The sequence below is a fragment of the Babylonia areolata genome, chromosome 1 (genome assembly GCF_041734735.1).
Source record: "Babylonia areolata isolate BAREFJ2019XMU chromosome 1, ASM4173473v1, whole genome shotgun sequence".
In the NCBI taxonomy this organism is placed as follows: domain Eukaryota; kingdom Metazoa; phylum Mollusca; class Gastropoda; order Neogastropoda; family Buccinidae; genus Babylonia; species Babylonia areolata.
The window spans coordinates 68,709,064-68,731,717 of NC_134876.1; the positions used below are offsets into that span (position 1 = coordinate 68,709,064).

At 36.1% G+C, this 22,654-nt stretch overlaps 1 protein-coding gene across 5 annotated transcripts in view; it reads right to left on the bottom strand.

Annotated features, from left to right (window-relative positions):
- LOC143286308 (protein phosphatase 3 catalytic subunit alpha-like) overlaps nt 1-22,654 on the bottom strand; it is a 43,937-nt gene that overhangs the window by 7,471 nt on the left and 13,812 nt on the right. The window contains exons 3-13 of one of the 5 annotated variants that reach the window (XM_076593849.1): nt 21,912-22,036; nt 21,153-21,264; nt 19,006-19,151; nt 18,364-18,503; nt 18,111-18,188; nt 17,478-17,572; nt 16,701-16,826; nt 14,975-15,052; nt 10,036-10,071; nt 5,943-5,987; nt 335-410 (exon numbers count right to left, since the gene is read on the bottom strand). In XM_076593849.1, the coding sequence (XP_076449964.1) occupies nt 335-410; nt 5,943-5,987; nt 10,036-10,071; nt 14,975-15,052; nt 16,701-16,826; nt 17,478-17,572; nt 18,111-18,188; nt 18,364-18,503; nt 19,006-19,151; nt 21,153-21,264; nt 21,912-22,036 (1,057 nt within the window). Of the gene's footprint in view, nt 1-334; nt 411-5,942; nt 5,988-10,035; nt 10,072-12,151; nt 12,516-14,974; nt 15,053-16,700; nt 16,827-17,477; nt 17,573-18,110; nt 18,189-18,363; nt 18,504-19,005; nt 19,152-21,152; nt 21,265-21,911; nt 22,037-22,654 lie in introns of those variants that run through there. The other 4 variants (XM_076593856.1, XM_076593863.1, XM_076593869.1 and 1 more) reach the window with 4 other exon arrangements.

The window sequence follows — 22,654 nt, forward strand, 5'->3', positions numbered from 1 at the left end:
CATTTCCCCTTTATCAAATATTCCGCACAAAATATATACAGCGTGGTTTTTTTGTTTTTGCTTTTTGTGTTTTTTTTTTTAAGGCAAGTAACAATGTTAGTCAAAAATAATATAGGGAAAGAGGACTGGAGGGACAGAAAGAAGAGAGGGAAGGAGGGAGGAGGGGAGAGAGAGAGAGAGAGAGAGAGGGAGAGGGAGAGAGAGAACATGACTGTGCCCAGGAGCACAGCTTGTGCTGCTGTGAAAAAAAAAGAAGCAAAATCAGCATGAATTTCAACCCTAAGCTTAAAGAGCACAGCAAATTTCTTTCAACTGACCCACAAATACAACTCACCGAAGAACAGTGAAGACTCTGGCCATTTTCCCAATGGCTCTGATCTTGTTTTTGATGACTTCCTTACGAGCAGCAACTGTAAAGACAAAAGAAAAATGGTATTTTGACAAACATTATACAAACATGAAGAATCAAAGAAGTCACAATCATTATCCTATTTGTGGTAATGATTTTCGATAGGAAACAAAAAGAATAAAGCACAACATACAATGCTCATCATATTGAGTAACAAAATCTGACAGTTAAACAACTGTTAAGAAATGAAGTATGTGCAAAAGAAACCTGTTGCTCACATACATAAATCATGTGAATCTCAATACACATATTCCGAGACCGAAAGACAAAAATAAACACACACACACAAAGAAAACTGAGAAAAGCACTGCCCAATCATATTTTAAAAAGCATTCTTCAGTCTTCAGATTCAAACAAAATAATCTTTCTGTTCTGTTGTTTGGTTGTTTACAGTCTTGGATAAGAGGCTCAACAACTTGTGACTAAATGAACATGAATTTTAAAAAATCACATTCTAATAATTCACACCAAAACACAGACCAATGTCTAATTATCTGAGACTACTGTTTTACTGATTTCTTGTGTAAAAATGGTCAGCAAAACATGTTGGCTCTCTTTTTGGAGAACTCAGCACTTGAAGTGTGTGATTTGTGTAATATGTATGTGCGCATGCATGTCAAACCTCTTGCTTAATCACTGAAAGACTGAAAGACAATCAACAGTTAGGCACTCATTTATGGATCACAAAGAACAGTTCAGCACTCATTTATAAACTGCATAAAAAACAATTCACCACTCATTTATGAATAGCAAAGAACAGTTCAGCACTCTTTTATAATTAGCAATTTGTCATTCACACAATCATATCATAATTACCACCCAATGCAAGTAAAACAAAGCATTTCTTTTACAGCATTAAAACAGTTAAAATCAATTAAAAGAAATAATAAAATTAAACACACACAAAAAATATCTTTTTAGAAAAGAATAAGAATACCAAATGCAAAATGATTAGTAACAATATTTATTGCAGAATAATCAGCGCATCTTGCAAAAAAGCACACAACTAAAATCAATGTATCTTAGGCGCTTGCCACTAGTTTACACACAGAAAAACAAAACAAACACTTTCAACATATGCCAATGGGCGACGCTCAGAACCAGACTTCAAACTAGGGTCTCCTTTTATACTAGAAACTGCTCAACTGGATGACAATATAGACTTAGCATAAACTATCAAGAGTACATCCAACAGCACACACACACCTTCTACATGATACCTCACAAATGTGCTACAACTTTGCAATCTACCTACACGACTGTGACAGTCTAGGACTAGGAGTGACAATGTGCTGTGTGTTCCTGTGGTTTCATCAGTGGCAAATGTGACCTCGATCTGAGCTCACACAAACTGGGCATTTTTGTTGTTGTTCTTCGTTTATCTTAGCCTAACAAAACAAGTGAAAAAACCCCCTCTTCAAACCATCTAAAAGGAATCTTAAAATACATGAAGAATTAAATAAATAAATATATATATACATCTTTTAAAACTACCTATTCCTCCTTCAATTCTAAATGTATTCCTTTTTTAAACAAAACAAAATAAACCCATTCTCAGCCATTATTCATGATGCATATGATTAACAAAATGACAGCATGATGTAGTCACATATTCACAGTCAGTAAAAAGAAATTTGTTGCAGTCAACAGCAATTCACATTACTGGATTAGAGAAGCAGGGTTTCTTTTTCGCTTTATTTCATTCTTAAAAAAAAAAAAAAAAATAATATATATATCAAAAGTATGCTGTACTGCGTAAGAGACAATATCAAGCACATAAAAACAAGTCACTTCACAGACGAGTTAAGGGGAAAACTGTGGCTGACAGGTTGAACACTGTTGGAATTACATATAACATAAAAGGATTATGGCAACAGCAATACATACAGTACGGTATCAATGCATACATACAATTATTTACGCCATGTTCGAATCAACACGACACTCACAACGTTGTTATTGAAACATTAGTATCAGTCTCTGGGAAATTTCTGCCTCGAGTTCTTGAAACAGAATACAGAACTTTTCTGTGAAGGAGGTAAGAAAGGAATGGGATGTCAATATCATTTCTTGAATCACCTAACATGGACAACAATATCTGATTCGATAATCATTTAATAATAACCCAATCAGACTAGTCATGTTTACAATGTACAAGTTGTATGTGTTGAACATGGACATGCTTCAAATTAAACTGTCATGTGTGTCCTAAGATTATGTGAGAAAGTGGAACACTTTTGCTATGCTATATTCACTTATTTCTCACTGACAAAAACAAAACAAAAAACCCCCCAAAAAACCCAACCCCAAACCAACTGTCATGTTTCTGATCCCTCACTTTGAAAACCATTTCAGGTTTCCATACTGTCAATAATCAGTGGCGTTTCTTTGTGAACGATCAAGAACTTTGCAAGTGAACAGAGTGCAACATATATTTTAAAAAACAAAACAAAAAAACCTAAGTGAGGTTCCTTCCAATTTTACCATTTCTGCATCTTAATCACAAGACATGAGAAAACTCCCAACTGTAAGTATTCATCAAGTAAAAAGAACTTGGATCAGTTATGAAATTCATAGTCTCAAATTATTCATCTATTTGGGGCTTTTTCACCCACAATGAATGTTTAAAAATCATAATAATAATAATTTGTGACCCTAACAGCAGGAACTCATATGAAAATAAATAAATGTAAAAAATCACTGAAATGATCAACATACTCAAATTCTGGAAGCAGTATTTGCTGGATAATTTCATGACCAACAAAATGCTTAATGAATAACACAAACGGGCCCATTCACCAGATGTTGTGATCTTTTGCTTCCATATACTGTACAACTTGACATGCATATCTGTTGACCTGGAAGATCATTCGAATACCCAATCCTAACTGACAACCAGTCAGGATCTGAATCCTGGGCTTTCCTGAACAGTTAACCAGTTTCCTTGTTCTGCTTCCAGTTCCACCTATCAAAGAGTTCCCCAAAGAAGAATGACAGGACTATTTGATGAAAGAATAAAATACGGAAAGGAGGGGGGGAAATCCCTGTAATGTACATTGTCAAAATGACTTGGTCAGAAAAAAAGTAATCCTTTTTGAGAGATGAATTATTTTAATTTCACATTCTAATTGTTATTATATCTTATTAATACACTTTCACATACTGAGGAGATTTGATAAAAAGCCACTGCATCAATTTTCTGGGTGGGCCGACATTGCACACATTCCTAAAATGGAAAATAATTACTTTTATGAAAACAAACAAAATAATCATATTGATGCCAATTAGAACTCAACGTGTACAGTTATCATGCAGAATTCCGAATTAACCACAGTACACTCCTTGCAAAAAATAGGTTTTGATATCCTCATATCATTATGATCTTTAACTGCTAAAAATTTATAGAAAGCAACACAATACTAATTGCTTCATATTAGGTGGTAAATAAAGCAGTAAATCTAACACCTCCCTACAGTTTTTGGTATTCATCAACTAAATATCACAATAATAAGCATTTTATTTAAACAGTTTATTTTTCCCCATTCTCTAAGGAACTATAGTTCATATGCAGGAGGGGAAGTATTTGCATAAAAATATCAACCTAAACCAATTTGTACTTTGCCATATCCTTGGAGAAGGGAGCTGGGGGTTGAGGATACTCAGACAAGAGAGAGAGAGAGAGAGAGAGAGAGAGAGAGAAATGTGTGGGAAGGAAGGAGGAGGGAGGGAAGGAAGAAGGAGGAGGGAAGGAAGGAGGAGGGAGGGAAGGAGGAGTGAGGGAGACAACAGGAGACAGTGGCGCCAATGACAAGGGTGGGTGGAGGCAGAAATGATGAGACAGGGTTAGTGAAAGTAATCAACATTAAACACAATGTATGTCGCTATGTGCAACTCCTAAAAACTATTCTACAAAATATATTAATGACAGACTAATTTTTTTTTTTTTTTTAAATCTTTGTTCACTACTGAACTGAACAAAAAGATGGACAAATGACTGGAGAAGAGAAAACAAAAGTTGGGAATCTCAGGACAAAGGAAAAAAGAATGGTGAGAAACTGTATGTCATTTTGCTAACCCCAAACCGAAGCACAGTAAAATAAGAAACACCTTCCTAATCTTCTATGTCCAAAGGATCTTTGAGACAGATGTTTACAATAATACAAGTCTTGGATTGACCACTTCTTTTTTCTTCTGCTGAGTCATCAAGGCTGTACAAATGATTCATGGCAAAATGTATTTTCAATAAATTTGGGTGAGTTTGTTTTGTTTTGTTTTGTTTGTTATGGACGAGTTGGTGAATTTACAACGATCATAGAAATTCCTCTAAGCACTAGATATGTCAAAACTTTTACACATAAAAAAAATGAGAAACTTCATATTTCACAACTTTCCATGGATCATTGATAATCAGAGTGAATCAGAAAAGACGCTCTTTGATTTATTTTGCTATGTCTTAAGAGAAAGATAAAAAAGTAATCACACAACAAACATACAACAGAAAAAAAATATTGAGAGATTGGAGATGAAAGGGTGAAATGGGAAATACGTCACAAAACAGACGCAAAGAGGCAGAGAAAGCATGACAGGCTGAGTGGGCGCATGAGAGACAGAGAGGAGGAGAGGACTTGGGTGGGTGTATGTGGGGATAGGGGAGAGACTAGAGCTACAGAAAGTGGGAGTAGAACTATAAGAAACAGAGAAAAGACAGCAAATCTGCAACACAAACTACCAGTTGGGTTTTTTGTTTGTTTTTTGTTTTGTCTTTGACACTGGCCTAAACAAGTTTTAGCCCAGCTGCCAAGAGGCTGTTTATAAACAGCTAACTGACAGCCTCACAGCAAGAATCCAAACATTAAGACAAATAAGAAATCTACAAAAAGCAGAAAACTGCTCAGATTTACTGCATTCTGAGCCCATTCCATTGTGAACATATCTGAGTTTACCTCTGAATCATGTGGGTTTTTCCTCATTCCTTAACTATACAAGTACTTGTCCACACTGATTCACTGTTAATTCCAGGTACCCCCAAACTTCTCTTTCTTTTTAAGAGCAATGTTATTTGTATGTTTACTGAACAATCTAAAGTTAATCCTATCAGACACATCATTCCATAGACAGCCAACTATTTACATATCTATTGCATCTGGTCAGTTTTGGGGGGTTGGGGGGGGGTGGCGGTGTTTTTTTGGTTTTTTCCTCCACCTAAGAGCTTCTCTTTCATGGCTTCAAGCCTACTTTGAAACACCCTGCAGTGCTATCTAGACCCACCACTGTGTGATCAATGTTTTAAACTAAATGGAAGGGGATGATTAGTTATCAGGCTCCAAGTGTCTGGGGCAGAAAGTGACAGTTTCAGACTTGCTAGTGCAGAATTAATTCAAACAATCCAGTCCTGTTAAAGAAAGCCATAGAACTCATCAAACGTTAGTTGGAGATAAAGAGTATACTGCACACTGCAGCTGCCGTAGTAAATCCGACAGTCAAGTCACCCAAACAAGTAGTTGAGGGACGTGCAGCAACAAATTTCTCTTACTAATCTCATTATTTGAGCGACCAAGTCTCTTGAGAACAGCATCACCTTCAAAAGGCAAAAATAAAATGTTTAAAAAAATGAATGGCAATATAACACTTTAAGAAAATTCTTCAAAACTAAATCAAAGTACACAATATCAAGCATGCTGTGTGCTTTGTTTATGCATCAATGCTGAGATTAAGGAATGGAAGTTTTTAACGATGGAAAGATGTCTGGAGTATTTGCTGGAATAGGAATGAAAAGAGATAAATTCTATGGGCTGACACACTCTTAATACTTAAAAGTCAAATATATAGCACAAAAAAAAAAACAAAAAAAAAAAACCAAAAAAATCATATCTTTTTCTCTCTTCCTTGCAAACCCATCCACACACACACACCAAAAAGTATATAAAAACACGCATATGCACAAATCAGTCATGCATGATACTCAACTATGACAAAATCATCCTTTGACTTGTACAAAATATTATCTTTAATAACATGGCACATCTTTATATGCAGAAGTGTTTATCTCATAATCAACATGTCTCTACACCTGCTAATCAATTTACAAGGCAAAAAATTACAGAAATGTTTTAGTCTGCTTGGTTGAAGCTCTGTAATACCCAACATGCAATCTGATGAGGGTAAAAATATTGCAAATACCCATATAAATCCTAGATTGAAGTCCTGTTCAATCTCTGAAGCTAGTACTATATAACTGATTCAACTACACCAAGGGATACAAATCATAAACTTATGGCTGGGAAAACTAGTAATAAGTACAAATCATAAACTTATGAGGACACGTGTGCTTGAACTGCTGAAGGTTATGCCCTCAAGCTGAGTCCTACAAATGCATGAACCCTAAAAACATTTTTTTTAAAGCGACAGACAATATAAAGTCAAACAAAAATGTTACAAGTGACATTCATCACCTCAGGGAAAGGCCACTACTTTAACTCATAAATGAAAAGAAACTTTCTGTAGGCATACGCTGGCTGTACTTAAAGCACTACAGGTCAATGACTGAATGCAAGCACTGCCAAAAAACAAATGATGGATGAGACAATAATCTGTTGCTGTTCATTCTCTTCCTTCTTTGATGATTCAGACTGCCGTTTACATTCCTCTCAAAATGAAACAGTCTTGATGTCATAATTCATAACTATGCTCTGGGCCTCAGCAATGACTCTTCTTATTTCCCTACTCCACAAAGTTCAATAAATGATATGTAAATGGTCAAACCTTTTGTTTCACACAGAATTAGCATCATAACCAAACGGAAGAGAGGTTGGGGGCAGCTGGTCATAGTGTTGGGTGGATAGTTTTGATATAAACAATATATTATAAACAGACAGTCTATTAAAATAAAAACAAACAAGAACTGCTCATAATTTTGGTTATACTGTTGATTGAATAATTTTGATATAAACAATATATCATAAACAGACAGACTATTAAAATAAAAAACAAACAAAAACTACATATAATTTCTCTTGAGTATCCAGCAAGACAGTATAATTCAAAACAAGTAAGGAACAGTGGGGTGAATGATTAGAGATATGGGTGTATCGGACAAAGGGCGTGACTGTAAAACATCAAAAATGGCCAACCTTGCCATTCTTAAAACACAATGTATATGTTAGCTACTCGAATCAAGAACATCTTTATCAATATCAGATCAGTTTGGCATGAATGGGATAACACCAAGTATTCCTACTGTATTCTTGAGAGGCCTTACCATTTCTCAATAAAGTGAAACTGTTTTATCTTTATGTATATTTCAGTCAGAAAAATGAAGCGATTTTGTTCTGCATGGAAGGGTTGAAATGACACAGAATGATGTTTGACATGCTAGACTTACTCACACCTCATCAAAAGTGAAGGAACAATCCTTTACTGATAAGCACACTTGCTTGCAGTCAAAGATGTTAACCTTTTAGGCTTCATGACAAACCCTTTTTGTTTGTTCTATATTACACGCTCTTTATGTTTGAAGCAAGAAAGCTGGTTATTTTATTTGCAAGCATGGATTGACTGTTAAAAGAACAAAGACACAGAGAGAGCAAAGTACAGATGTATACGTATGGATGGACAGAAAGAGAGAAATATGAACAGATGAACTCATTCGCAATACTGAATTAGACAAAACAAAGAAAGAAAAAAATGTAGTGAAAGAAACAAGAACAAATAAACTTTCCATGGTTATTGAGGACTCAATTTGTGGAAGTAGAAAATTAAAAAACTTCTCAACATGGCCTGGCATCTTTGATTATCCACGTAAAAAGACATCACCATAAAAATTTGGTAAAACTTGCATCAGCTCAAAAGGTTACCACATTCAAACAGGTAACCAAAAGACAGGTGGAAAGGGCAAGGGTTGGGGATAGAGTATGTAATACAGATATAAATACTTATACACAAGACAATGTGGGTGTCCGAGTCTACATGGCTCCCTATGATGCACAGAATATGCCCCATTTGTACACTAAAATGTTTATACACTTCTAGTTCTTACACTCTTACACCATGTATTTCTGATTTTCCTAATGATCTGTTAAAGAGTAGATAAACAGAGACCAACATAACTTTACAGCAGTGCTCTCACTTGTGTGAAGAAAGTGGAGTCTGACTGGGAGCTTCAGATCTTGGGTGGGGCGGGGGGAGAGAGAGAGAGCGAGAGAGTGTGTGTGTGTGTGAAATCTGAATGGGAGCTTCAGATCTTGGATAGTGTGTGTGTGCATTCTGCAAGTGTGAGAGTGTTTGTATGCATACATTAGCAGCACTCCTTAGAACTTTTTGCCTAGAATTTTTGCCCTGTAAAAATTCAAGGTAGGAGTGAATCAGTCCACTAAAGCAAGAGTCATATGATGAGAGGCCCTGAAGTATTCACAAAGCCACTGTGTGTGTGTGTGTGTGTGTGTGTGTGTGCGCACATGTGTAAAAAGACTGACTGAAAAACAGTGTCATGTAAGTAAGTGACTGAAAAACAGAGTATGGCAAAAAGTAAGAATCTCCGCTTCAGTGCCTTGCTGGCATATTCAAAAGAACACAAGCAAGATTAATGTTGTCAAATCAGCAATAGTGATCAGCTCGGCAGTAAAATAATGTAAGCACCTTCAGGCAAATAAAGTCAGCTTTCACCTTATCATTCATCCTGAGGGTAATTACCTTTTGCTGTTGATTGGAAAATATTAGTTGTAAAAATACAAAAACCAAAACAAAAAGTAAATAATTCTTCCATCATTACTGAATTGAAACAGGCAGGACATCTCATATCATTATGGAGAAGTGGGGAATGTGGGGGTGTGCTACACAATTTTTTTTTTACAGACAACAGATACAATGACAAAATCACACTTGAGACTGATCCTGGTGATAAAAAAAACAACAACAAAAAAACTTGACAAAAAGTTTCTTATTTCTGTTAGTTATATCCCAGTGACACTTGAGGATGCACACAAGCATATGTACATACGCACGCACACGCACACACAAAAACACAGATATGCAGTCACAAATAAGCACACACACACATTGACACATCACACATTGAGTTCCAAATGCACCAATTCAGGGGGGGGGGAGTTTAAATAAATATTTTTGATGACCTTCTTTCAGGACCTGTTATACACTTTTCAGAAATTTAATAATATGATGAAAAGAATTAAATAAAAAGAAATTAAAACAAGAACACTGGTGCCAGCTGAACCACTTACTCCGATATCTGGCACTGACACATATTTGCTTTTTTAAAAGATGGGGTAGGACTTGAACTGCACGTTTATTTGTCTTTAAAGTGCAGCATGTTCAGACCACTATTTCCTGCCGCATCACAAACAATGTATAGTGCAATGAGATTTCTCTCTTTTTTTGCGGGTGACAAATAGAACTGAACGTTACAAGGGCACGATGCAGGTAATACGGGTATGGTACCGGTGTTAGGAATGACCTCATTCATTCTATTGCTCTACCACACATACAACATTGAGTCTACTCCACTAAAAACTAATAAGTACTGCACGGGAATGCTCAGCCGTATATCTAGCATACCTTCAGCAGCTTCAGACAAAAGGGGGATAATTGTTGAAATCAGTATAAAGTATTACCGTGATCATCATTTGAGCCATAAACTGATAATCCACCTGTAATGGTAAAAAGACACCTAAAGACTGCCTAATGATGGTATCGCAAAATATGGTACAGCTTGCTGAACAGTTTCCAATATCTATATTCTTATCTCTGCCTCCACATTAGAGGTCATGTTTGTCCTATCTTTATGTCCATATTCTGTAGAAAGGAGAAAAAAAAAGAAAAAAAAAAACATGAAAAAAGTCTTATTTCTTATGTATATTCTGAGAACAAGCACTTGCCTACATATCCTAATTTTCCTGCATTTAAAAAAATGCAATAACTAGTTAACTTCCATTCAAGAATAGGTCATTTGAAAATCTCACAAAGAAGTTACAAACATGTATGAAATTTATAAACATGTAATTATAAAATCTTTGTATATAACAATTGTGTTAACTTATGACCCAAAATCATTTTTACCATGTATCTGTGTCTCAAGAAATACCAACATCAAGACATGAAAAGGTAATGCAGTGTATGCTGACGTGTGTGTGTGTGTGTGTGTATGTGTGTGTGCATGAATGCATACATATATCATAATATGTATGCAAGAGCTGAGTTTGTATTTGGAGGAAGGTTGTGCACTTACAAGCGTCAATGAAGACTTGCTCATCACTGCCATATGCCAAATTTTGTAAAGCAATTCTGGTAAATACTAATGCAAAAGCAATAATCTGTATCATAGACCTGTCCCTTTTAACTATTATTCTCTCTGGGCTGGCCTTACCAAAGTCAGATACTGAAAGAAGCCACCAACTTAAACCCCAGAAAGGATGCTCAGTGATTTCAAGTCCCTTCCCATATGACTGTATGTGAAAATGTCCTTGCTAACTGAAGCTTCTCCCTTCATGACAAATTCTGTATACATGAACCACTACCACTTGTAGATGAAGCATGCAAAAGCTGATCTATATAGTCTGGCAAGTTCAATTTGGAGGGGAGGTGGGTATGACGGGCGACAAAGGGAAGGAGGGTATTGCTGACCTTGAAAAAAAAAAAAAGAAAAAAAAAAAAGAAGCAAAGAAACAGCAACTCTATTCAGATCACACTTTTATGACTGTATATTCAACTTGAGATGTTCCTCAAACCTGGGGAAGAGCCTTCCTTAAACAAGTCTAAAAGAGCTTGGGAAGATATTTTGTTTATATGCATACAGACATGCAAAAGATCAGTGTTCAGAAAATGTTCTGCCAAATAAAATGCTTTATTTTCTCGAGCATTTGGACATAACTGCTTTACCAAGTTCAAGATAATAGTCCTATTCAAAAACCCTGGGTGAAAAAGATCAATCACCCTTGAACCATGGGTGACAGCCTAAAATACCTAAATATTAATTATGATTGATTAAATCTCTCCAATGTATGACAAATGCATTTCAACTTCTTCATGGATACCAACAACAATAAAACACAAAACTGCAATGCATAACAGTCCAAATGCATAACAACATTACAAGCATAGAAAACAGATAACTCACTGAATTAAACCACACCTTACTGTCACTAATCTTAATTTCCTTTTTTCGACTTTTCCTTCTTATGGAAAAGGCAAAGAAAAGTTAGCTCTCAAAGATAAACATTGACAAATATATCAAATCAACTAGATGATCATTTCTGAAAGATCCGATAACAATATCAGATGAAATGAATGTAAAAGCTTTATAACATCACTTTAGAACCTTGCTCCAAATGAAATGCATGCTAATGAAGGCAAGCAAATCTGGTGCTGTGTACAATGTAATTGTGCATATGACAATGAGATTGTACATAATATGTGCATAATGAAAACTAGTAGAGATAAATAAGTCTTCCACCATTACTAAAAGGAATCAGCAGACATTTCTTAATAAGGTGATAAGTTTCATGGTAACATGTGTAAACGTTAAATAAATGCCTATCTGTATTTGTGTTTGTCTGAACATGTGTAAATGCACATGTACATGCATGTGTATGCAGATGTGTTTTATCTCCTTTCCATTTCAGTGCTTCACCATACTTCCCTCCACTCCCCACCCAAATTCCCACTCCCTCCCCACCTCATCGAGACATGTAATCTTGCTAGTATCTTTAATACCGTGTGTTATCATCATGATCTAGGGTTTTTTATGTAACATTTTTTTAACTGATCAAAAGTTGTCAAACTATTCATTGTATTCAGGAAAGCAAAGAAAAATCAGTGCTCTATGACACTGATGCAAGAAATACTGTGTCAATGTCTGACTACAAAATATCAAATCTGCAAGTCTAAAATAAATTTTGTATATTCCTATTCAGTCAACAGCACAGCATAGTCTAACTTGCAGTTAAACATCTAGTTCTTAATTAAAATACAGAAAGATAACGTGGTCAGGATGAACATCACAACAGTTAGCAAGAACAGGTTAAGGAACAAAATGACTCTATCAGCAGTGAAGCTGATCTAACAAAATAATAAGCAGCACAAATACCTTCAGCAGCTTGATTGGCAAAGAACAAGAAAAGAACAAAAATTACTCATTATGACATCTGAAATAAAATTTGTACAACAACAAAATAACCACTCATTTGTATATCAAACACTTGCCACTCCCTTTCCCTTTAAATGAATATCAACTAAATAAAATTAAATACAACACCACCATTCTACACAGTTATGAACATTCACAAATGAAACCTTTGGATTTGATAATCTTTAACTGTTCAACACTACACATGATTATGATACAAGCAAAGATGAGCATCAACAAGCTTAAAGCTTATTCTGTGCTCACACGTTGCAATTCAATTTTAAAATGACAGCTGATGAACCTGATTATCAATTATATCAAATAACTAATTCATAAACAGCAAATGATTTTTTTTTTAAAAAGAAAAAAAAAAAGAAAGAGAGAAGAGAAAAAACAAATAGTAAGATAATGCTACACAATCAATATCAAAATGAAATTAAAGCTACAGTCACCAAGGGAATCGCCTGATGAAAGAAAGAAAGTAAATATTTTTTCTTTTACAAGGATGGGCAGGGGAAACTGAGTGGAGAGGAGAAACATGGGCTAATGAGATTGGCCAAGCCATCGAACTTTGAACATTAGGTCAGTCAAGGATATTGTATGATTTGGGCATCCAACACAGATTTATCAAACAGAATCATGTTGTATCCATTCTTCACAAATATTTTTGAAGCTAAAATTGATCTGAATCAGAAATTAACTGATGAACAGTTTTGAATATAAATATGTTTGTATTCCTTTGAAAATCAGGGTTACCATTCAACAAAGATCCAACCAATGAACTCATTTATCTAATTTTGTCTCAACCCATAAGGCCTCTAAAACATTTACATTTAGGTTGATGCAAGGTTTACAACATGATCTTTTTTTTCTTTTTTACACAAACACCAACACCACCAACTTAGTGGGTCATTTGTTCTGTCACATCTGACCGGTGGATGAAAGTTTGTAATGTGGATGGAACTACTGCTGTGTGAACCTGAAAGCCATGTTTCAGATAATGTGATTATATTAAACTGAGCATACTCAGCTTCTGATAAAACTGCTTTTCATTTCTCATGCAACAGGTGTTTACATACATGATGGCGAGGTCTGTTACAAAGTTCAGGCCTGGACTGACTTCTGTGTCACCAGACTTAAGAGGTAATAACTGATGGACCAGAGCATAACGCTTAAATAACTTGTTATTGCTTTCTGATTGACTCACATCACAAGAAAATGCAAGTTTTTCTTTAGAAGATTACTATATTTGTTAATATTACATTGTGAAATGAGAAAATTAGCAAAAACAGAAAGAGCAATACTATGTGCGTAATGATGACTGACTTGTTCAGAAAAGGTAAATGTCTAGTTTTGTCCCCAGCTCTTGTGTAATATGAACCAACCCTGACAAGGTATTTGTTTAAATCTACAGGCGTTCATGTAATCAAATTCTGCAGAACAGAAAGGAAGAATGTAACTATGGTCACCTTTCAAGTGATCAAACATGCTTTCTTTTTCAGAAATATATATAACATCATTTTATTAATATGAAACACCAAATGAATTTGCACACGGAATTGTTCAGGATGATAGTACTAGTTATTCCCTCCACACCCCATCCTCCCGTTTTTGTTGTTGTTGTTTTTTCCTCCTATCATTGACATTTGGTATGATACTAATCCCCCCCCCCCCCCCCACCCCCGCCTGCCCTCCCCCCTCCCCTCCCCCACACACAAACACCCAACACCCCTCTCCCACCTACGGTGAACTGAGAAAGACATCAATGCATACAAAGCTTCCCCTTCCCTTGCACCCAGCTTTAACACAAGCTCAGGCTATCATGGGCAGATGTCAAAGCATTCAATGCAAAGCCAACATGACTGCACACGAGCATCAGTGCAAAGAAAGCTAGCTCCTAACTGGAATGTGATTCTTTGTAATTTGATGGTCAGGGATAAGGTCTGTGATATGGTTCATTATACACCATTTAATCCTTGATACTGAACCAAAGATAAACTGTGAATATGAATATTACATGTACGTACAACATACATACACAATGAACACCAAAGGTAAATAAAGAAATATAAACATAAACACAACACACTCACATATATCTAAGTTACATCAAAATATACTTTAAAAAAAAAAAAGACAAAAAAAGACAGCCAATTCTCAAGGAAATTACCTACAGAATTATCAATGAAACAGAATGTCCTGTATCTATCAAACTTTAATGCAACTGTTAATTTTCAATCCATACTAAATGCATAATATATACATCTGATGCTGCAAAGTAGCTGAGCATTAAATACCTTGATCCCAATACAGAAAAATATCTACAAAACATTTTGAAAACAACCATCAGAAAAAAAAAGATTAGACCACAGAAAATAATATAGCAAAAGAAAAGAAAAAGAGAGAAAGAACAAAAGTGCATGGCCTACCTTCAACAGATTCATCTCCTTCTGTCCCAAGTTCATCGTCGGAGCAGATGTTGAGGATGTTGACCAACATCTCTGTCACTGGAAAACAAACAGGCAAACTTATCTCTTGTCAAGGTTAAAAACAACAACAGAGTCCAAACATATTTTATGAAAGTCATTGAGATATTACTTCCCCAGTTAACAACAGGATACATCTGAGTTACTCTACTGGCTTGCCCATTCTTCTGCAGAATGTGAACCCCTTGGCTGCCTATATGACGAGATAACTCATCAGCGCAAGCATGTACGCTTTGCTGCCACAATGACCAGATAACTTGTTAATGAAATATTCTGAATTTTCCCTGGTTTGTATTGATTGCGTTGACAAAAATACTGGTAGCTTTAGCTTGGGGAATCTTTCTAGATTCTATTCATAACTAGAAACCCCACAACAGCATGAAGCAGCCCTTTATTTAAATGACTTCACTGGGTTACTGGTTTCTTTTGCTGATGCTAAGAAAGAATTGAAGCATAAATTCAAAGACATTAATGAACTTATATCAGACGATTTGATAGAAAATAAAGGGAGCAATGAAGAGACTGGCCAAGATACGACTATCAGTGAGTGATGCCGGCTGTGCAACTGTAGCAGTCAACAGAAATGTGACCAAATTAAAAGGACGCACTGCGAGTGATATTCTTGGCACTAGCCAACGCGGTCTGATGAGAACTGGATAAAGTGACTGTGTGAGAGGGGTTGAAGAGGAGGGGGGTGGAGACTGAGGATGGCATGGCCTCACATCTATAATAATGTTATCACTTGTAAGTAGTGACAAAACACTGTGTGTATGTCTCTTTTTATTGTGATTGTTCTCATATAATTTGTGTGTACAGGTATTATCAATATGTCCAGAAAATAAGATGTTATTCTGCAAATTGCCTGACTCATTTTGTAACCAAAAAGTTGAAATTGTGACAAAAAACAAAACACTGATTTCAAAACAACTGCATGTCATTGAAAATATATAAAATTGGAAAACATCATGCATTTTGTGTTCTCTTATCATTTAACCTTCAGAAAATGTATAATTTCATGGGTCTCACTCCAATAATAAGAAGCACATATTTTTTTGAAAATACATACCCATTTTTTTGTGAAAAAACCCTGGGACATAGATTTCACTTAAATCTTTTTTCCCTGGCAGCGAAAGGGTTAACATGGCTTTCAATGACAAATGGCCAAGGTCTTTAAGACTGTTCACACCCATCTGCTAAATGAAATCCATATTCATTTTACAGTATTTTCTCTCTCTCTCGCTCACACACACTCACACACATATAACCAAACGTAATAACCAACATGAGCATTAATGAGAGATTTTTTTTAACCACTACCCAACCCAAAGATCAATTGAGTTTTAAAGGTTAAAAGTCAAATCAAGACTTTTATGATGCTTCTTCCACTTCTTTATAGAAAACTAAGAATCTGGGCTGGGATTTATCACTCACCGTAATTAAATTCATAGGTCTTCAAACAAGGTATTTCATTTTCAAATAAGACATTTCATTCTGACCCTTTCCAGTACCAAGCTCTGCTTAGTGTGGAAAAACTGTACTTTGTGCATCAAACCCCATCTTTCCACTGATGTCTTCCATCAACAGCTATAGCTTGCATACCACAAAACAGATCAGCATGATCACAGGCCATAAAGCAAACTACAATCACGAGACAATACTGTGCCCCAACCTTTCTCCCCCACAAATGGCAAAGACCATGTGAAGACGTCCATGAAGTTGGGCAGCCAGTACGGGTGAGGAGAGCAGTTGAACTGCCGGATGTTCATCACATTGTTCTCATACTTCAGAATGGCAGCTGAAATTCACCAGTTACTGAATGAAATGCATGACGCCGTAAAGTTCACTAAGCACTGGTTAGTGAGCAAAGTGACTGCATTTTCAACTGGAAACACAAAGAAAGAAATAGGGGGAAAAAAAAATGTTATTTTTGCATTTGTCAAAAGGAATATCACTCTAATGGGACGAAGTTTAAGCATATAATTTCTTAAAGAAAAAAAATCTGTCCCTTCCACCCCCTCCTTCCACTGCATTATCTTTCCAGACGCATCTGCCTTAAGAATATTTGTGGGTAAAAGTAATGTGGAGTCTAATGTGCTTATATGAATGTGTATGCATGTGTATCATAAATACAAGCACATTTTTGTGCATTTGTGTGCATGCACAGAGTATGATCATATGAGCTAGTATGTGGGAGATATGTGTTTGTAAGTGCCTGCAAGGGAGCATGTGTGTTGGTGTGTGCTGAAGGGGGAATTTGTGAGAGACAACTTGTGTTTATCTTTCATAGTTCAATAAGAAGTTATCATCAAATATTCTGTACAAATACAATCATACATCATTGCTCTGGTGGTCTTCCAAAAATCAGAAACACATTCTTATCTTTTATTTCATAAAGTAAGGACCCATTATTTTGACAATGTAATGTGAAGGTGACAAAATATTTCACCTTTGTTATTGTACACATCCAGATAGTTAGGAGCTGAAAATATTGTTATCAGCGATGGGAAACCAGTTGTCTGACTTTTTCTGTACATGCGGTACCTGAAAAAACACACACACAGAATAAACATTAACAATAAATTAGTGTCTTCACAACAGTTATCAAACTGTCCTCAAACATCAGAGTATTCACTGTTGCAAAATATAAGCAAACCAGTGTGTACAACAACTACAATCTTAGATCACATCAAGCTTTTATACACCAATAAAGCTCACTTCACAATTTTTTCTTTATAGTCTGCTCTACCCTGCCCTCTCAGCAGTGTTATTTGTAATAATATACCATGAAAATAGTCTCACTGTTATGCCTGCCAATACTGATCATGAAATATTGCTCATGTCCAAAATTTCTGGTCTCAGCAATCCATTTGACTCATTTTCACTTATTTCATGATAACAAACATTCACATATGGTAACATTATGTATTAATGGGATAGGTCAAAATTCTAATCCAGCTGTTAATTGCAAGTCTTCTCCTTATCACATCTATTGATGAAAACAAGGTTGACAAAACTAATTATTCACTTTGCTTACAAATAAAAGCAAAATCACACCCAAAGCAAAACAAACATATCTTACCCAGCATCCTGAGCTTCATGAGCTCTGATTATTGATAACAGGTTGTTCTGTTGCAAGAAATCACAACAAGCTGCATAGCTGCAACAGAAGTGGAGAAAAACTTAACACACACATATAGGCATGCATACACAAACACAACACACACACACTGTGGATAACAAGAGCACCTTGCAAGAGGGTAACTCAGAACAGTCAGTTCTTAGAGACTTGCCTTGCCTAATATGAACCTTGGTGGTACACAATTAATGCCTACCTGTAGAAGTATGAGCAACCCCGAACAGTGTTGTGCGTGAAGTGTTCTGTCGTCTTTTCATTCCCAAAGTCTTCCAGGGGATCTGACCACAGTAAGTCACACATCGGACCAAAGGCTGGAGGTTCCTTGAAACGGTCCAGCTGGGAGGAGGGAAAGGCATCCAAGATAAGAGTCAGTTCATGTGTATATTCTTCACACACAGACCAATATTTTTTCTTCTTCCGTAAATACATTCTCATTCATTTGATAATTTCTGTCATGTTGTGCACCGTGTTAATTTTGTGTGTGTGCGTGAGTTTCACTGTGCACATACCTGCACGCATGTCAATATCTATTTTGCTCATTTCTTTGTCATGTTGTGCACTGTGTTAGCATGTGTGTGCGAGTTTCAGTTTATATACCTGCATGTGTATCAACATGTAAGCTTTCAGTTACATGCGCATGTATGCATTTGTATGTGCATCTCTACAGATACATCTGTGTGTATGCTTTTAATACAATATGAATTTGTCTACTAAGACAGAGAAAACCTTTTTAATATACTTTTTTTTTTAACAGAGACCCCCTATTTCTGCCAAACAGACCAAGCTCCTGGATCTAGTGTTGTATACTATAACCATGAAAAAATACCCCAAAACATACCTTTCGGATGTCTTCTAAATTGTGGATTTCTGGAGAAAGCCCTCCATGCACACACAGGAACTGCTGATTCATTAAAGCTGATAGTGGCAGACAGTCAAATGCATCCATGCAAGCGTCATACACTCGTTCTGTGTACTTGATTTTGCCTGCACAATAAAATATCAATCCTTTCTGACAATAAGAACTTGAGCAAATGATTTGTTGTCTGTTCTATGATGTTGCTTTCCCAAAGTTTGCTTCCATTAGATTGCTGACTTAACCGGTTCAGTGCCTATAAGGCGAGAGATGACGTCCTTTACAAAGTATTGCCACAATGCCTATTACGTTGAATGGTGTCATGCATTTATTCTGATTTTTCCTTCATGGGAGTTTGGTTCAATGAATACAAACAGACTGAATGGTTAGTTTAATGAGTCTGCATTATTAAGATACAACTCCAATAAGCATATGCCAAGCAGAAGACTCCTTTCTTCTTGATAATGATTTGCTAACTAGGCCATGTGGTGCATGTGTCTTCTTCTTCTTCTTCTTCTTGTACGCCTCTCCACAGTGTCAATCCAACCTGTCTGATGAATAACGTTGTTCTCTCCATGTCTTGTCTGAAGCCATGGAATTTGGTGTGCAGTAAGGTTGGTTTTGGCCACAAGGTGTCTCTAAGCTCTTTCAGGAGGGGAAGGTCTGAAGAATGTGTTCTGGAGTTTGGACTTTGAGATCACAGGAGCAGGTTTTAGAAGATGCCATAACTGCTCTGTTTCTGAGAACATGTTTGACTCTTATCTTGACTGAACACAGGTCGTCATTATTGGGACTGATATCAATCTGTATGTCTACACGAGTTGAGATTGTTATATACACTTATCTGTTATCATAAACCTGAAACCTGTTTCTTTTCTTCTTCAGGTATAAGACAAAAAGCAAGCTACTTCTGGCTGTATTTGTTTTCTTTACAGATTTCATTCTGTGGAGGTGGAAACAGACAAAAATTATTTTCTTCCCTTTCAAATGGCTGAACAGTTACCTAGAATTGGGGGGAAAGCCCAGATTCAGAATCCTTATTCATTTTCTGTCACAAAAATGTTACTTTCTTTCTGTATCTGCTATAGTTATTTAACTTTTTTTAAAATATAAATGTATTTCTCCTGAATCCTTAAAATTACCCGGAAAGGAGACAGCACTTATTTACAAACTTCTCTGGCACTAAACAGGTTAACAATTTTACATTTCAACAACATTCTAATTCAGAACACAACAGTAATGCATCCACATAATTACCCTAGGATCTGAAAAGGGGGAAATGGGGGATACACAATGAATGAAATGCTGAGTAATGTTTAACCTGCCTGAAATACTTTCACTGTATAAACAAAAAGAAACCCAATAACCAAAATATCAACCACACAAATAATTAATTCTGAACACTTACTTCGCATGGGGAAAACTGATAACATTTTCTGCACATATTCCATTTGAGCACACAGAGATGCCAACCCCTGTCAAGTGTTTGTAGGAACAATCTGGAAATTTGGTAGGAACATTCTGATTTTGGTTATGGTAGGAACAATTGGACTCCAAGCCACATCAGCAAACTTACATTTGATCTAAAAAGCATACAAACACTTGCTTCAGCCACGTTCTCTCTTATTCGAGCAAATGATTAAGCTGATTGGTCTACTCAATGCTGTTTCAATGTAAAAATGCACACGATTAGCTGAGCATCATCATGCAAGACCAAGGTTAGCTGTGACTACCCTGGCCTCATGATTGATATGTCTAGAGAGTCTGGATAATGTTACAACGGGAAAGCATGTGACCATGCTATGACTTCGAATGTGAATCATCGGAATGATCCTGACGTTGGCGTAACATCAGAACAAACTGCAATCGAGCATAACAAAATACAGTGAAATCATAACAGTTGGCATCTCTGCGTACATAGATGTGATTCTTCCACAATTATTCAGTAAGCATTGTGATACAACAAATCAACAATTCATCCTTCAGTGCTGATGACTGCATGGTTGACTGACTGCTTCATTAGAACAGGAAGTTCAGATGGTATTGTGGGGTGGGGCAGGGCTTATGACCAAGAGCCAAAAGCACTAAAATCAGTAAAAATTTCTGTAAATCACTTAAACTAAAAAACTTACATTCTTGCTTGAATGTGAAGTATTCTGTTAGATGTCTACATTCATGATTGCCTCGTAAAAGGAAAAACGTTGTTGGGTACAAGATTTTCAATGCCCACAGGTACAGGACACACTGGAACAAAATTAAGCATAAATATCAAAACACAAATACTTTTTTTTCTGGACACAGTCATTATTCTGTTCTTCAGATCAAATAGATCTTTTCATTTCTTACATCAGACAAACTTATTTTACTCCTCTCAACACACTTATGAATTAAGTTTAAATGCTTAAGTACTAATGACGATACAGATCTCTAAACTGATGCAAATGGCAATCAACTGGAAAACGGGGATAAACATACATACACTATAAGTTAAATCATGTTCACAAGTAGTTCAAGTAAAAAAAAAAAAAAAAAAAAAAGATTGCTTCATAATAACACAGACTAAGAGGACTGTACTAAATGTTACACTTACAGTCACAATGTATTAAGTATCTCCTGCCTTATTGGTTGCCATTTAAACTTGTTCCTTTCACATCACAGGATACAGGAAGACAGCGGAAAAGTTTAGATAAACTGTCATTAGTAATACTTAAAATAGTGTTAATATTTTCCTAGATACATGTACCCAATGCATCATCATGTGCAGATTTTGCAAGTGATCTTCACAGTTACCTCCACAAACACTGAAAGACAACACCAGTACACTGACTGACAAGAATCCAGCCTGAAATTAAAAGAATCACACTCAATTCACTGAACGAAGCAATACATACCTCTATGCTAAAGTATCCTCTGTCTACATAGTCCCCCAGGAAGAGGTACCGCGTTGATGAGGGAGGTCCACCAACTTCAAACAGCTTCATAAGGTCAAAGAACTGACCATGGATGTCCCCGCACACTGGCAGCAAGATAAGATCAGTTCATGAACATGATTTTCTAAGTGGTCAATCTCTTTCCCCATGAAACACAAACATCTTATTAGGCTGATTTTGTCACAAGAACAATAGAATTAACAAAAAATCCTACCACTGCACACATGGCATTAGTAAAATTTTGTAAACAATACTAATTCAGCTAAAATGACTAGAATTCACAATTTTCATGCAGCAAAGTTCAACTGAAGAAACCAATTATTATTCACTTCTTCTGAAACCTGTCTACTTGTAAACATATTGTTTTAATCAGGTATCCAAGGGCTCACCTGGACAGAATTAACCATTTCATGTTTGTATCTATGTACTCTAGTTCTTCATTATTATACTCTAAGATATTTAGAGGCCCATAGGAATTATAACAGTTTCCAAACTGAAATGTGTGACCTATGCATTAATGTATAGGGAGAAAAGTGTAAGAACTGTATACTTCTCGAGTATGTAAGTACAATCAAACAGTGTATAGTCTGAAAGGAGCTAAATGTGAACCCTTAGGTCACCGTAGTCGCCGCTCTGTGACTTGCAGCAAGAACACCACATTCGCCATTTCTGCAACTTGTAGGGAGAATGCTGCTGTGTGTGTG